We start from the raw sequence: 15,117 nt of genomic DNA on the forward strand, positions 1-15,117 counted from the left end.
ACAGAGAGAGATCACAAGCAGGCAGAGAGGCAGGCAGAGAGAGAGGAGGAAGCAGGCTCCCTGCTGAGCAGAGAGCCCAATGCGGGGCTCGATCCCAGGACCCTGAGATCATCACCCGAGCCGAAGGCAGCGGCTTAACCCACTGAGCCACCCAGGCGCCCCAAGACTCCCCCTTTTAAAAAAAGATTTTATTAGGGGCGCCTGGGTGGCTCAGTGGGTTAAAGCCTCTGCCTTCGGCTCAGGTCATGATCCCAGGGTCCTGGGATCCAGCCCTGCATCGGGCTCTCTGCTCAGCAGGGAGCCTGCTTCCCTTCCTCTCTCTCTGTCTGCCTCTCTGCCTACTTGTGATCTCTGTCAAATAAATAAATAAAATCTTTAAAAAATAATAAAAATTAAAAATAAAAAGATTTTATTTAGTTAGTTATTGAGAGAAAGCAGGGGGAGAGGCAGAGGGAAAGAGAAAATGCCAAGCAGCTTCCCCACTGAGCACGGAGCCCAATTCGGGGCTTGATCTCACAACCCTGAGATCATGGCCTGAGCCAAAAACAAGAGTTGGTTGCTTAACCCACCCAGGAACCCCCTCAAAATTTTTTAACAGCAAAAAATTATCGCTAACCCTCCAGCAGGTTGTGGTCATGTTTATCTCTGCTGACTGACAGCCCCCCATGGCTAGAGGCTGCTGTGGACACAAGAAACACTCTTTAAAAAAAAAAAAAAAGATTTTATTTATTCATTTGAGAGAGAGAGAGAGAATATGCATAAGGAGGGGGAGAGGCAGAGGGAGAGGGAGAGGGAGAAGCAGACGCCCCGCTGAGCTGGAGTTCAGTCCCAGGACCTGGAGGTCATGACCTGAGCCGAAGGCAAACACTTAACCATCTGAGCCACCCAGGCGCCCCAAAAAACACTCTTAAATGCATTTAATTTTAGGAATCAAAAAGCATCTTTTTGCATTTGAGAACTAGCCACAGTACAGACTGAAAATGTTGTTTGTGGACTGGACTGATTGCAAGGCTCCATGATCAGAGTCAAGCCCCAGCGGTGTCTGCATCTCAGGGCAGGAGACCTGGGGGCCCAGGCCCCACCTGGCGGACTCCGGGCTGCGGAGACCACCATTTCCCCTCCTCGCTGTCCCAGGCCCCGGGGACATCTGCAGCCTCTGTGGTGTTGTGCCCAGGACACTTTTCTTGCCAGCTAGCACACACTCTTAGGCACATACATGCACACACACACGCACGCACACAGGCTTTCGTCTCCTTCCTAACCCAGCAAACTCTAAGTCAGCGCCTGAAACCCTCCAAGGACAGAATCTGGGAACTCCAACTCCCCACAATTCGCCCACTTTCTAGGTCAGATCTGGATCGTAGGCAGAAAGGGCCGTGGGCAACGAAGGGGAGAAAATCACATCCCCCGATCCCTGTGGTGCCTGGCACCTCACGTGGGCATTTCCTTGTCTTTGCTTCTCAGAACAAGCCTGGGGAGAAGGTTCTTACTGTTTCCTTCCCATATCCAGAAGGGCCTGAAGTCAGGGAAGTGGGAGCTGAGGCATTTAGCACCAAAAAGCCTGGGGGCTGAGGGTTCTGGAGCAGCTGTGACCTCCTGGTCCGAGGGCTGGGCGATGCAGGGCGGCTGATCCTTCTTCTCTCGTTGGGTGACAGGAGGTGCAGGAAGAAGAGAAGGTACCACCTAAGAAGTATGCCATTAAACCACCCAGAGACCTGAGCAGCAGGTTCGAGCAGGAGCAAAAGATGAAGAAGCAGCAGGAGATCAAAGGGGAGAAGGAAAAGCGGTGGAAGGAGGAGGAACAGCGCCTCCTGGTGGGTCCCTTCCTCCGGTCCCTGTGCTCAGCTCTCCAGGAGGGGCCACTAGCAGCTGAGAACTGACACAGGGCAGGGAGGGGATGTGTCCGTGGACCCCAGATCCACATCCCCCCCCTCCGTGCCCCGCCATCCCGCACCTCTGCCCAGCAATGTGGGAATCTTTCCCTGGTGGTCAGCCAGCTTCTGCAAGAGATTCCTCATATCAGAGAGCTCTACTGCCTGAGGCCACGCATTCATTCCATGCTGGGCTGTGATGTTCTCCTGGTTCCAGACTCTTTCCCTAAAGACCTGCCTGCATACACTCCCCATCTGTCCTCCCTGCTCTCTGTCCTCCCAGGTCTCCATCGTCCCATCCACCCTCTAGCTCTCCTTTCATCCACCCATACCCTCGTCTCTCCCCCTGCTCCCTCTTTTCCTTCCTTCCTCCCTTTCCTTTCCTTCCATGTAGTATTTGCTGAGCATCTCCTCTCGTCCAGGCTCTGTGGATGCAATAATGAACATGACGGTCCCCCTCCTTCCAGAGGGAAGCAGAGGAGGAAGCCCCACAGTGCCCCCTACCCTCCTTTGGATAAAATCCCACCCAGAATGGCAATGCAGAAAGCCAGTAAATCCCAGATGCTCTAGGGTGCCAAAGGACCCAGTTTGTAAACTACAGATAAACTCAGACTCTCCCACTGTATTGATAAGAAAACAGGCTCAGAAGTGAGGTGATGTCCTCAAGGTCATGCAGTGAGGCAAAATGCACTCTGGACTGGAACTCAGCTCTCCTGCTGGTTGTCCAGCCCTGGGGAGATGTTTGGGGCCCCGACACCCCCCTTCCCACCCATCGGTCCATGCTTACCTACTTACCCACCTTTCCTGTGCAGGAGCTGGAGAAAGCAAAGATCGACCCCCTGCATGGCCTCCGGGTGCACGCTTGGGTCCTGGTGCTGTCAGGGAAGCGCGAGGTGCCTGAGAGCTTTTTCATTGACCCACTCACGGCACGCAGCTACAGCACCCAGGACGACCACTTCCTGGGCATCGAGAGCCTCTGGAACCATAAGAACTACTGGGTCAACATGCAGGACTGTTGGAACGGCTGCAAGGTACTGGGCCCAGTGCGGGGCCAGTGTGACAGGCAGTCCCGGGGTGGGGGTGGGGGTTCCCTGTGGGGCAAGCTTGCTGCCACAGAGCTCCAGACTTTCCCCAGGGCTGAGTCCCCATAGCCCACTCCTCTGTCCAGACATAACTATTCTAATATTATTATCTAGAATCTAATATCTAATATGATTAATATCTCTTTGGAATGTGTATCCTTACTTAATGTGGATTGTTTTTGTATGAATGATTTTTTAAAAGATTTTATTTATTTATTTGACAGACAGAGATCACAAGTAGGCAGAGAGAGAGAGGAGGAAGCAGGCTCCCTGCTAAGTAGAGAGTCCGATGCGGGGCTCGACCCCAGGACCCTGGGATCATGACCTGAGCTGAAGGCAGAGGCTTTAAACCACTGAGCCACCCAGGCGCCCCTGAATGATTTTTTTTTTTAAATGATGTATTGAAGTGCAACATACATGCAGAACAGTATGCTTATCCTAAGTGTACAGTGAATTCCCATATTTCTATGTGCATATACACAGAGGTGTCTGTGTGTGTCTTTGTGTATACACGTAAATAAAACCCAGTGCCACATAACATAATTTAGAAATACACGCACACGTTTGGGGAAGGGTCCTAACTGGACACAGGAGGGCTTTCTGGAGTGTGGGCAATATGTTATTTCTTGATCTGGGTGCAGGAAACCAGGTGTGTCCAATTTATGGAAATTCATTGAGCCGCACACCTGAGTTCAGATAGGCTGGATGAAAAGCAGGTGGGGGCCCCACCCCACGGAAGAGAAATTCCCACCTGTCTCCTCTGTGCAATTCCTTGTGTGCCTGCCTAGTCCCCCTCTCCCCGGCATAGGGAAAAACCGTGAGGCGTCCCTTTTTCAAACCTACCATTTCCCTGTCCCATAAAATACTGCTGGCTTGCGTCTGCTCTAAACTCTGCTTGGGACGCTCCCCTGACAGTGCGGGATAACCTCCACCTCCGGGCCCGTCCCAGGCCAGAGAGCTGCCAAGTCTCATGGAGACCAACAGCAGGATTTCTTCATGGGAGTCTGGCGGAGGGGGCGGGCCTCAGTTTCCCTGTTGAAATGAGGAGGATGGGCGTGGACTCAAAGAGGCTGCCGGGAGCCGACATTCTGCCCCTCTGAGACCCAGGCCCGGGTCCCTCTTCTACTCTGGGTGCAGCTGCCCGCCCCCCCACCCCCGCCCCATGAACAGGAGGGGGCGTGCTGGCCCTGCGGTGTGCTCAGCTGATCCTTCCCCCATCAGGACTTGGTCTTTGACCTGGGAGACCCTGTGAGGTGGGAGTACCTGCTCTTGGGGACTGACAAGCCTCAACTGGCTGTGGCTGAGGAAGAGGACGACGGAATGAATGATGATGAAGATATGGAGAACCTGGTGGGTCTTCGCGGCGTGGGGGCTGGCGGTGGGATGGAGCTTCGTGCCCTGTCAGGCCAACCCGACCAACGTCTCTATCACGTGTGTGTGTATTGGAGGGGAATGGGCCAGAGGAACCGATTGTATACTCCCCAAAGCAGAGGGGCCTGGACCATGCTCTCAATTTATAGACGGGCAAACTGAGACCTAGACAAGTTCATGGACCTGCCCAGGAACTCCTGGGGGTGGGGGTGGGTAGGGAAGGGCTGGGACTTGCATCCAGGTCTTCTGGCTCCCATGCAGCCCACCCTGGTCGATGGTTGCCCTGTTTCTGTAAAGAGCATGTCCCAGCAATAGGCGTGATAAGACCTTGACCGCAGCCCTGGGCTCACTTCCAGGCCTTCCTGCATAGCCACCATGATCCCCCTCACATGCTTCCAGGCTTTTCTTGTCTGTCTTCACAGCCCTTCATTGGCCTGGGGCCTTCCGCATGGTGTCAGCGTCCTTCTCCCATCTCCTAGTCGGGAGCCCTTCTAGGCAGTTCTCCGTGAGGACCTGTGCCTGGGGGTCGGGGCCCAGAGGCCTTAGCTCTTGGCTGTGACACCTTGGGCAAACTTCCCAATCATGGAGAGCTTCAGTTTCATTGTCTGTATATAAAGTGGAAGGGACGGGGGGTTGGGATCAGTTATATCCACAGTAACAGGACTAGGGATATCAGGGGGCCAGAGCTGCCATAACAAAGTACCACACACTGAGAGGCTTAAACAACAGAAATTAATTCTCTCCTAGTTCTGGAGGTCCAAGACCAACGTGTCAGCATTTTGTCTTCTTCTGAGCCCCTCTCCTTGGCCTGTAGATGGCTGTCTTCTGTGTCTTCACGTGGTCGTTCTGTACGCATGTCTTAATCTCCTCTTCAAGCAAGGACACCAGTCACATGGGATTATGGCCCACCCCAATGACCTCATTTTACCTTAACTACCTCTTGAAAGAGCCTATCTCCAAATATAGTCACCTTCTGAGGTCCTGGGGGTCAGGACCTGATTAGGGGGACACAATTAAGCCCATCACAGTCCGGAACACTCCCATGGCCCCCAGGGCCAGGAGGCACTTAACCTGAATTAGCAGGTGCTTAACCTGAATTAACTTGTCCAAATCTTTACAGCCACCTGGTGAGGTGGGCGTTCGTATTATCGTTTATGATTATTGTCATCCTGTTTTACAGATGGGAAGACTTACACACAGAAGGGGGGAAGTAATATACCCAAAGGTCAATGGCCAGCGAGTGGTAGAGCTTGGGCTTGAACCTGGGATCTGACAGTCTGGCTCCCAAGTCTGTGTCCTGAACAGGGACTCTGTTCTATAACCTCCGGACAGCTCGGGGATAAAATGAGACCGTGGCCACGAGGAGCTTGGTACAGCATCTTCACCTCTGGAGACCAGAGAGCCTCCCTGGCAGTAAATCTCGGGGCACTGCCGCCCCCTGGTGGCCCTAGATGTAAGCAACGTTTGTGGAACAGTTTGAAATTGAGAAAAACTCTTTTCGAGGTTTTCAGTTACCTCGCCTGAGGACCATTTGTGTAAAGCAGGCCTTATTTTACAGATGGGGAAACTAAGGCTCGGAAAGGAAAACAAAAACAGGAGGGAGGCGGTGTCTCAAGTGATTTATATACATTCTATCTGTTAATCCTCCCTCGTGGTCCTGTTAATAGGAAACAGGCTCAGAGCAGTGAAGGGACTTACCTGCCCAGGTGTGTGGGCTGCGTCCTGCAGGTGGGGCTTGGGTCCACCTGACTCCAGAAGGCTCTCTCTCAAGGAAGGACCAGTGGCTGCACATGGTGCCCATGCTGACTGACTGAAGGTTGGGCACACAGCGGGTGGGATCACAGTACGAGTCAGGTGGGTCAAGGGAGGGTTCCTGCGCTGCCGCCTCTTCCTCTCTACCATGTCAGAGATGCCCGTGACCTCTGGCTCCCCTGGGGGAGCTGACAGCCCCTGTGGCTGGGCCCTGGGGGGCAAGATGGAGGCTAGCTTCCGCTCCCAGGACCAGGCCTGACAGAGCCTGCCCTCTCCCCGCCTCTCCCCGCCTCTCCCCACAGGGCAAGGAGGATGAGGACAAGAGTTTCGACATGCCGCCTTCCTGGGTGGAACAGATTGAGATCTCCCCTGAAGGTAGCCTACGTGGATCTCTGTTCCCTGGCCTCCCCAGGACTGGCTTAGGGGAGTCCGCAGAAGCTGCCTGGGCCCCTCATTTCCACCCCTCCTGCCTTCTGTTGTACCCTGGTCTGAGCAGGGACTCTGGGCCACCTCCTTCCTGCCTCATGCACTCAGCGCTGTGAACAAGGGCCTGGCACTGCTCTGGTATGCACGAGGGGGCTCGGTTGACCCGTCCTGGCTGATGGAGTGTGGGTAATAAACGACGGAGGACCAGGGCCCAGTCATTCCTCTCCCTCACCCGCCCCCTGGTCCCTGGCCGGGAGAAGGCCAAGCAGGATAGCACCCAGACGACATAGGGGAGTGGAGGTGTCCGGACCAGGGAGGAGTGGCCCGAGAATGCAGCTGGGCATGGACACTGGAGTTCTATCCCAGCATCTAGTGGCTGTTGAGGTTCCTGTCTAGGAGTGATGAGGCCCACGGCGAGGGCATAGGCTCTTCCAACAGAGTGGGAAGGGCTGGAGAGGGCACCACGGGAACGAGCGGAGGAACACCCAGCTCAGGCCTCTGGTTTGGGATGCTGGGAATAGGTGGGCAGGAAGGGCCTCCAGGAGGAGAAGGAGTCCGAGCTAAGTTTTGAGGGGTTGGAAGTCAGCCCAGTAAGGGCAGGAAGGGATGGTGGCTCCAGCAGAGAGTGAGCCATGCGGGCAGAGGCCTGGCAGTGAGCGAGCGGCATGGTCTGGCTGGCTCCCCTGGCCAGGCTCGAACCTGAGAACTGTTCCGGGGCAGATCCCTCTGCCTACTTCCCTCTGCCTCCCCAGACCGGGCCTGGGGCCTGGAGGAGTTTAGTGCCGTGACCCAATGAGTGGCTGGGTGGGATCGGCCCTCCTGTCCCCCAATCTGGGGAGGAGGGACCCCAGCCCACTCTGCATCCACAGCGTTCGAGACCCGCTGCCCAAATGGGAAGAAGGTGATCCAGTACAAGAGGGCGAAGCTGGAGAAGTGGGCCCCGTATCTCAACAGTGATGGCCTCGTGTGCCGCCTCACCACCTACAAGGACTTGGAGTGTAAGGCAGGCAGCCCCGGCTGCTGGGGCAGGAGAGCCAGGTTCCCCAGCAGGCTGTGTGACCTTGGGCACGTCACTGCCAGTCTCTTGGTGTGAGTGTGGGCCCCGCTGGCCTCTGTGTGCTGGGAAGAGGGTTGGGGGGATGGAGGCTGCGGGGAGCTGGCCTTCTGCAGCAGGCACCGATCGGGCCCCACAGGTACAGAGACTTTGGAGATAAAGGAGTGGTACCAGCACCGGGAGGACATGCTAGAGCTGAAACACATCAACAAGAACACAGGCCTGAATATCGACTACTTCAAGCCAGGCCATCCCCAGGCTCTGCGTGGTGAGTGGACCCCACTGCCAGCCCAGCAGGAGTCCGGAGGGTGGTGGGGGGAAGGCAGGCAACAGACACCACCCCTGCTTCCCTGAGCAAATCAGATGTGTGGGAGGTCAGAGGAAGGGCAGAAAATCCAGGGAAATGTGACAAATGTCCCTCCAGAAAAGTCAAAAACCGGGGCCACATGACCATTCTGTGGTTAAGGCTGGGCCCATGGAGTGGGGCACATTTCCAAGGGGTCAGAATGCTGAGCAGCAAAGCCAACACATGTGCCCACAAGGACGATGCAGAGAGCAGGGGTGTGGCCATGAGCCCTCGAGTCTGGGAAGCGAGGGAAGGACACGTCTTGAGAGAGAATCAATAGCTTAACCAAGGACGCACAAAAGAAAAACATAGTGTGGATATTGATCTGAAAAAGCGATCAGTCTCACTTGGTGGTTGCAATAAAAGGAAGAAAGGCATGAATAAATGAACGAAGGAAATAAGGAACCGTCTCACAAGCCTCGTGTTGCAAAGAAGACAAAAGTGGCCCCGTGAGGCATGAGCCAAGCAGCAGAGAGTTGCTCCCTGTCACTACTGGTAAAACAGCAAACTGGTGCAACTTTCTGGGAAAGCAGTTGGGCAACATAATAGTAGCTTTAAAATATGTATGTTTGGGGCACCTGGGTGGTTCAGGTCATGATCCCAGAGTCCCAGGATCGAGCCCCACATCGGGCTCCCTGCTCAGCAGAGAGTCTGCTTCTCCCTCTGCCTCTCATCCTGCCCATAGTCTCCCTCTCTCAAATAAATAAATAAATAAATAAATAAATAAAATATTTTTAAAAAAATATTTAAATATATATTTATACTTATATTTATACATATTATATTTATATTTATATTTAAATATTTTTATATTTAATATATTTAAATATAAAAATATTTAAATATTTAAAAATATTTGACAGTGCTACTGCCGAGAATTTGCCCTGAGCAAATAATAGGCAAGAATTACAGAATGCACACTGCAGATGTTCACCTCGGTGTTGTTTATAATAACAAGTTTAGAAACAACCTGAACCCAGCAGTGGGGCATTGGCTAATAACTCATGCTCACCCATGAGCACTCAGGGACTCCCTGGGGCCCAGGGTCGTGTTCTCCAGTCAGGGGCCAGCACACCTGGTCTCAGCCCGTGGACTTCCAGGACCCCCACCTCCCACCACAGTGCACTCGTACAAGTCCATGCAGCCTGAGATGGACCGCGTCATGGAGTTCTATGAAACGGCCCGCGTGGACGGCCTGATAAAGCGGGAGGAGACGCCCAAGACAATGACGGAGTACTACCAGGGACGGTCCGACTTCCTCTCCTACCGCCACGTGGATTTCGGGGACAGGGTCAAGAAGTTGGCTCTGAACAGCGCGGAGTCAAACCCCCGGCCAATGGTGGTGAGCTCTCGCTGGGCCTGGGGACAGGGTGCCCACTCTGTCCAGCAGGCTAAGGTCACCCTGGGATGGGGGAAAACAGCACCATTCCCAAGGGCCCTGTCCTGTTTTACAATCCCAGTGCTGCCTGATGTCAGACTGTGCCCTCCACCACTGGGCGAAGAAAGTATTTTTTCCTTACTGTTATAATAAGTGCACCCTCAGAAGGGTGTCTCTCTGATATTAACATGTGTTAATAGGTTTGGTTTGGGTAGATCCCTGTAGCACTCACTTAACCTTGAATTGTGCACTTTTTTCTCCACATCATTACAAATGGTTTGGCAACTATGTTTAATGGCTGTGTACCAGAGGAGCTCTTCCTAGCAGTAAGGGCTGTTTAATGATAAAGCAGGGTGCCTGGAGAGGTGGTGAGCTTCCCATCTCTGGAGGTGAACAAGTAGACTCTTGCAAAGAGAGCTAGAGAAGAAATGCAGCACTACACAGGGCTGAGGTGGCCTGGTGCTGAGAACCCACAGGGCCACGGGAGCCGTTGTCTGGCTAGGAAGGGCTGCTCCACACAAACTCCCCCAAAGACCCTAGACTCCAGCGTCCCTGAGTGTCCTTTACTTCTGCCCTCAAGGGCATTCCCACCTCCCATCCTGTGATGTTCTGGCCTCCCAGAAAATCACAGAGCGGTTCTCCCGCAACCCTGCGAAGCCCGCGGACGAGGACGTGGTGGAGCGCGTGTTTCTGATCCCAGAGGAGCGTATCCAGCTGCGTTACCACTGCCGAGACGACCACATCACGGCCTCCAAGCGCGAGTTTCTGCGGCGCACGGAGGTGGACAGCAAGGGCAACAAGATCATCATGACGCCCGACATGTGCATCAGCTTTGAGGTGGGTCTGGGGGTGCCCATGGCTGGCAGGGCTGGGCAGGGAGGGCAGGGAGAAGGTCTGGGGGCCCCCAGTGCCAGCCCCATGACTTGGGAACACTGGGATGGAGACTCATGGTTCCTAGCCCAGAAGTTCATCTCCGCCCCTTGGGAAAATCAAGAGCTCCCATCTAGGGACCCTCGTCTTTGCTGCTCCTCCGAAAATCTTCCCCTTTCCCACCAAGAAAGACCACCCAGCAAGCCAAGACTTTTCCTTTGTCCCTTCCCCCCAGTCCTGGACAGAGCCAGATCCCGGGACCAACACTGGAGTAGGAGAGAGTCCTACCACCTCTGCAGGACTGACTTTCCTCGTTTAAACCCTCTCTCTCCTGCCACATTCCTTAGTCCCTCTGAGCCCCCAGTTCATCTTCTTTTATTATCTGTATTTTTATAGATGAAGAAATGAGGCCCAGAGAGGTTAAGCTAGCTGCTTGTGGTCACACAGCTAGAAAATGGCAGAGGAAGATTTGAACCCAAGCAGTCTAGCTCCAGAGTCTGCTCACTGCCTTAGCCATTGCTGCCTGTCCTTGTCACCGTGTCCCTGTGCTTGTCGTCCCAGGTGGAGCCCATGGAGCACACCAAGAAGCTTCTCTACCAGTACGAGGCCATGATGAAGCTGAAGAATGAGGAGAAGTTGTCCAAGCATCAGGCCTGGGAGTCGGAGCTGGAGGTGGACCCACGGGAGCGTGGACAGGTAGGAGGGAGCATGGGTGGAGAGTGTCTTAACTGTGCCCTCCCCTACTTCCTGATTCAGGTGCTGGAGATCCTGAAGCTTCGAGAGGAGGAGGAGGAGGCGCACGCCCTGACCATCTCCATCTACGACACCAAGCGCAACGAGAAGAGCAAAGAGTACCGGGAGGCCATGGTGAGCGTTTCTCCCCTGCCTGGGCCCTGGCTTTTCCCGGACCCCTCCCCCACAGGCCTCCAGGGTGGTAAGGATGATTAGGAACTCTGCCAGGAAGCCCTTTATAGGGGATGACATTACTGACGTCATTGTGGCCATCCATCCACAAGGCCATCCTTGTGGTCATCCTTGCTGGGCAAACATTTCTACAATGAACTGAAGAGTATGCAGGGTCCAGACCAGGTCTCCCCACCAGCTCCAGGGGCTAGGGCCAAGTCGAGGCCTCTACTGCATGGCGATAGAAGGAAAATCCGGCACCCACCTCCACTTGGGGCTCCCCTCAAGGTCAGGACTCTGGCCGCAGCCTGAGTTCTCGGGCAGCTGCAGCTCAGGACATCCGGGTCACACCCTCAGGCTGAAGGCCCATTTGGGGTTTTCAAGGCCAGCTTCTAAATCCCCTACAGCAACCAAGTGGAGAGTTCTAAAAATAGCTTGGGGTTGGTGAGGCAGGACAGGGCATTCGATAACTGGCTCTTAGACTCCGGGGATGGGTGCTGCCCCCACATCTCCAGCCTCACTGGCCCCATCCCCCGACACAGGCCAGAAGGCCCTGGGTGGAAGAGGGAGGGAGTTCCTAGCAGCTTTCGATTTAACATTGCTATAACCACCATTTATTGCACAAGCTGAGCGTGAGTGATGCACCAGGCTCAGGCTGAGATGCGAATCTGCGTAAGACAGAGTTGGCTCTGGGGGACAGCCTGATGCCTCAGTCCCAGAGGCACCGGGCACCAGGATCTGGATTTAAGGCCTCGTTTTGGGTGGTCCCATGTTGCTGTGGAGCCGCTGGGGAGGTCACTCCCCAGCTCACTCCCACCCACCTTGGCCGCAGGAGCGCGTGATGCACGAGGAGCACCTGCGGCAGGTGGAGGCCCAGCTGGACTACCTGGCCCCGTTCCTGGCCCAGCTCCCGCCGGGAGAGAAGCTGACGCGCTGGCAGGCCGCGCGGGTCAAGGACGAGTGCCTCAGTGACTTCAAGCAGCGGCTCATCGACAAGGCCAACCTCATCCAGGCCCGGTTCGAGAAGGTGTGGCCAGTCCCTCCCCCACCCCCACCCCTCCCCCAGGGCAGGGGAGGGCACCTCGGGGTCCACCTCCAGAACATGGACCCAGGGCTGTCTGCTCACCATCTCCAGCACTTGGGAGGGACCCATGAGGGGATGAGTGTTATCAGTGCTTGGAGTTTCTAAAACATGGAGTTGTCCTTCCTGGTTCTTGCTTGTTGGATGGAAGGGTGGCTGGGAGGGGTGGGTGGTGGATGGAGTGGATGGGTGGATGGAAGCGGGGCGTGCAACGACTCCTAGCCCTTGTCCCATCTCTCTCTGCCACATACCATGTGGTTGGCATGCATTATCCCACTGAGTTTTGGCGACATGCTCTATGCCAGGCGCCGGGGGCGGACAATGCCCTTCATTTGCAGACAAGCTCGGAAAACCTTGGACACTTGTTCACAAGCCTGTCTCTGCCTTGAGCCTTGCTCCTCCTGGACACGATATCCCTCTAAACATGTCCCCACTGGCTCCCACACGAGGCATTTTGTGCCCCCCCCCCTCTGCTGCTCTGGCCTCTGTGGGTGGTGGCGGCAGGGCCGGCCCTGGTGAGGCTGTCCAGGGACCAGTGGGGATTTCAGCGGCAGTCTGGGTGAGGTCCAGCCCCCTTCATCCCACCCCTGCTCTCTCCTCCCCATGCCTGCAGGAGACCCAGGAGCTGCAGAAGAAACAGCAGTGGTACCAGGAGAACCAGGTGACCCTGACGCCCGAGGACGAGGACTGGTACCTGAGTTACTGCTCTCAGGCCATGTTCCGCATCCGCATCCTGGAGCAGCGGCTCAACCGGTGAGCGGGCATGGGGAGCCTGGAGAGGACCCCCGGGAGGCTGGGGTGGGGCTTCATGAGCCCTGGCCACCTCCTGTTCCTCTCTCTGATCTCAGTCACAAGGAGCTGGCCCCACTCAAATACCTGGCCCTAGAGGAAAAGCTCCACAAGGACCCACGCCTGGTGGACTTCCTGAAAGTCTTCGTCTGAGGCCCTCATGGGACCTTGGCTGAAACCGCCCCCAGAGCCTGACCTGAGCTCCCTACAGCCAGCCAGTGGCCGTCGCCTCAGGCACCAGACCTCACTGCCACACCACCTCCCAGCTGCCCTGTCTGCTCCTGCTTCTCATGACGTTCCTATAAATAAACACACTATTCTTTCTTTCTTTTTTTACTATGTTCAGTTAGCCAGCATATAGTACATCATTAGTTTTTGATGGAGCGTTCAATGATTCATTTGTTGCGTATAAACACGCTTTTCATGGGCCGCTTGTACCTCATGTTCCACAAGTTCCGGAGGAGGCTTCCTCTGCTTTCCTTCTCTGTCTATAGCCTCTGAGACTCCCCGCTCCCACCCACCTTGGCCCCTTCCTCAATTGCTCCCTCTCCTTCTCTCCATTGGAACATTGAGTCTTTGCGGCGCCTCTGCAGATGGTCCCACAGCCACCTGCAAACAGCCGGTTAGTTGTTTGCAGCTGCGTTGGCCCAGCTGACACAGTGCAAGTGGCAAGGCCAAGGGGCTCCACCCCAGAACGCGGGGGCTCCGCACCAGACTGCAAAGAACAGCATCCCAGCTCCGGTTCTTACCAGCCACTATTTAGCCATCTGTAAAATGGGATGACACTATTGTTGTCTCAAAGAAGACTTGTAAAGCAGAGAGGAGTAGAAGTGGCACGTAGAAAGCACCCAATGTTAGCTTAAAAAATGGCCAATAAACACATGACAGTGTCAGATTCATTAGTCATCAGGGATATGAAATGCCGCCACACACCCACCAGTATGTATAAAACGAGTAAGACTTGGAAGGATGAGAAGCAATTGGAACTCTCAAGCAGTTTTCCCCGCGGGTCAACCTGTCTAACCGCTTTGGAAAACTGGCTGTATCTAGTTAACACTAACCTTTGGCTCAGTAGTTCTGCTCCTAGGTTCTGCCCCATCCACCCCTCCCTCCACTCTCCCCCATCCATCTACTCAACCCCCCCACCCAATGAACAAGAAAAAAGAACTCAACCAAGATGCTCATATACATCCTCTAAGAGTTAAGTACTAGAATGTTCATGGCAGCGGTAGTATTAGTACCAAGCTGGAAACGCCCCAGATGCCCATTAAGAGTAGACTGGAGACATAAATGTGGTCTCGAGACATTTTCGGTCGTCACAACTGGTCTGAGAGCGGCCCTGGCATCTAGCGTGTAGCGAGGCCAGGAAAGCTGCTTAACACCCTACAGATGTCTACAGTGCACAGGAAAGCTCCCTGAAGTAACGACCTAGCCTAAAATACCAGTAGTAGGTACGAAATGTGAACTATAGCCACACGGAATAACACATTGGATTCCTCATACGCAGTATCAAAAGAATCCAGATACCAAAAAGAATATGCTGCATGATTCCATTTGTATAGAAAAATACCCAGGCAAATTAATAAATTAGTCGTTGGCATCAGAATAGTTGTGGCTCTTAGGGTGTAAGGGAGCACCGCGGAGGCTTCTGGGATGCTAGGAATGTTCTTCCGGACCCGAGTATGTTCATTTTGTGAAAACTCGCTTTTACAAAGTACATGCCCTTGGGGGTAGGTGTATTACACTTCAGTATGAGAGGTTTTCAAATGCTGATCGTGAACCCAATTAAGCTTTAACTTCCCTTTAGCAAAACATTCAGAGAGAGAGAAACAGGGTAAGCGACCCTAGCAGGAAACAGTGAGACAAAAAGCATAATATAGGGCAGTGTGCAAGGGAAAAAGGCCCAATCAATCTCTTCAAAAGATCAATGTCATTAAAAAAAAAAAAAAATTGGGGGACTGAAACAGAATGAGTTTAAAAGAACCACGTGTGGTGAATCTTGTTTGTTTCCTAGTTAGGAAAAAAAAAAGCTTTATATAGCTTTTGGGTCTGATTGGGGAAAACTGGACTGCATATTAGAGGATTCTGTTTTCTTCAGTGTGCTGATACAATGGTTAGGTAGGATAAGGGCCTTATTTTTAAGAGGTATATGCTCAGTATTTCATGTCATTCAGGGGTAAAATGTCTTGAGGCT

General features: G+C 54.0%; 1 protein-coding gene across 1 annotated transcript in view; it reads left to right on the forward strand.

Annotated features, from left to right (window-relative positions):
- LOC111157418 (dynein regulatory complex subunit 7) overlaps positions 1–13,076 on the forward strand; it is a 15,992-nt gene extending 2,916 nt beyond the window's left edge. The window contains exons 5-17 of the mRNA XM_022518803.1: positions 1,656–1,814; positions 2,684–2,902; positions 4,175–4,303; positions 6,379–6,451; positions 7,372–7,500; positions 7,696–7,824; positions 9,024–9,244; positions 9,902–10,117; positions 10,712–10,822; positions 10,907–11,017; positions 11,886–12,080; positions 12,748–12,887; positions 12,983–13,076. Coding sequence (XP_022374511.1) covers positions 1,656–1,814; positions 2,684–2,902; positions 4,175–4,303; positions 6,379–6,451; positions 7,372–7,500; positions 7,696–7,824; positions 9,024–9,244; positions 9,902–10,117; positions 10,712–10,822; positions 10,907–11,017; positions 11,886–12,080; positions 12,748–12,887; positions 12,983–13,076 — 1,926 coding nt within the window. The remainder of the gene's footprint in view (positions 1–1,655; positions 1,815–2,683; positions 2,903–4,174; positions 4,304–6,378; positions 6,452–7,371; positions 7,501–7,695; positions 7,825–9,023; positions 9,245–9,901; positions 10,118–10,711; positions 10,823–10,906; positions 11,018–11,885; positions 12,081–12,747; positions 12,888–12,982) is intronic.
- The last annotated feature ends 2,041 nt before the right edge of the window (positions 13,077–15,117 follow it).

Source organism: Enhydra lutris, unplaced genomic scaffold (genome assembly GCF_002288905.1).
Source record: "Enhydra lutris kenyoni isolate GAN:26980312 unplaced genomic scaffold, ASM228890v2 scaffoldscaffold54, whole genome shotgun sequence".
NCBI lineage: Eukaryota > Metazoa > Chordata > Mammalia > Carnivora > Mustelidae > Enhydra > Enhydra lutris.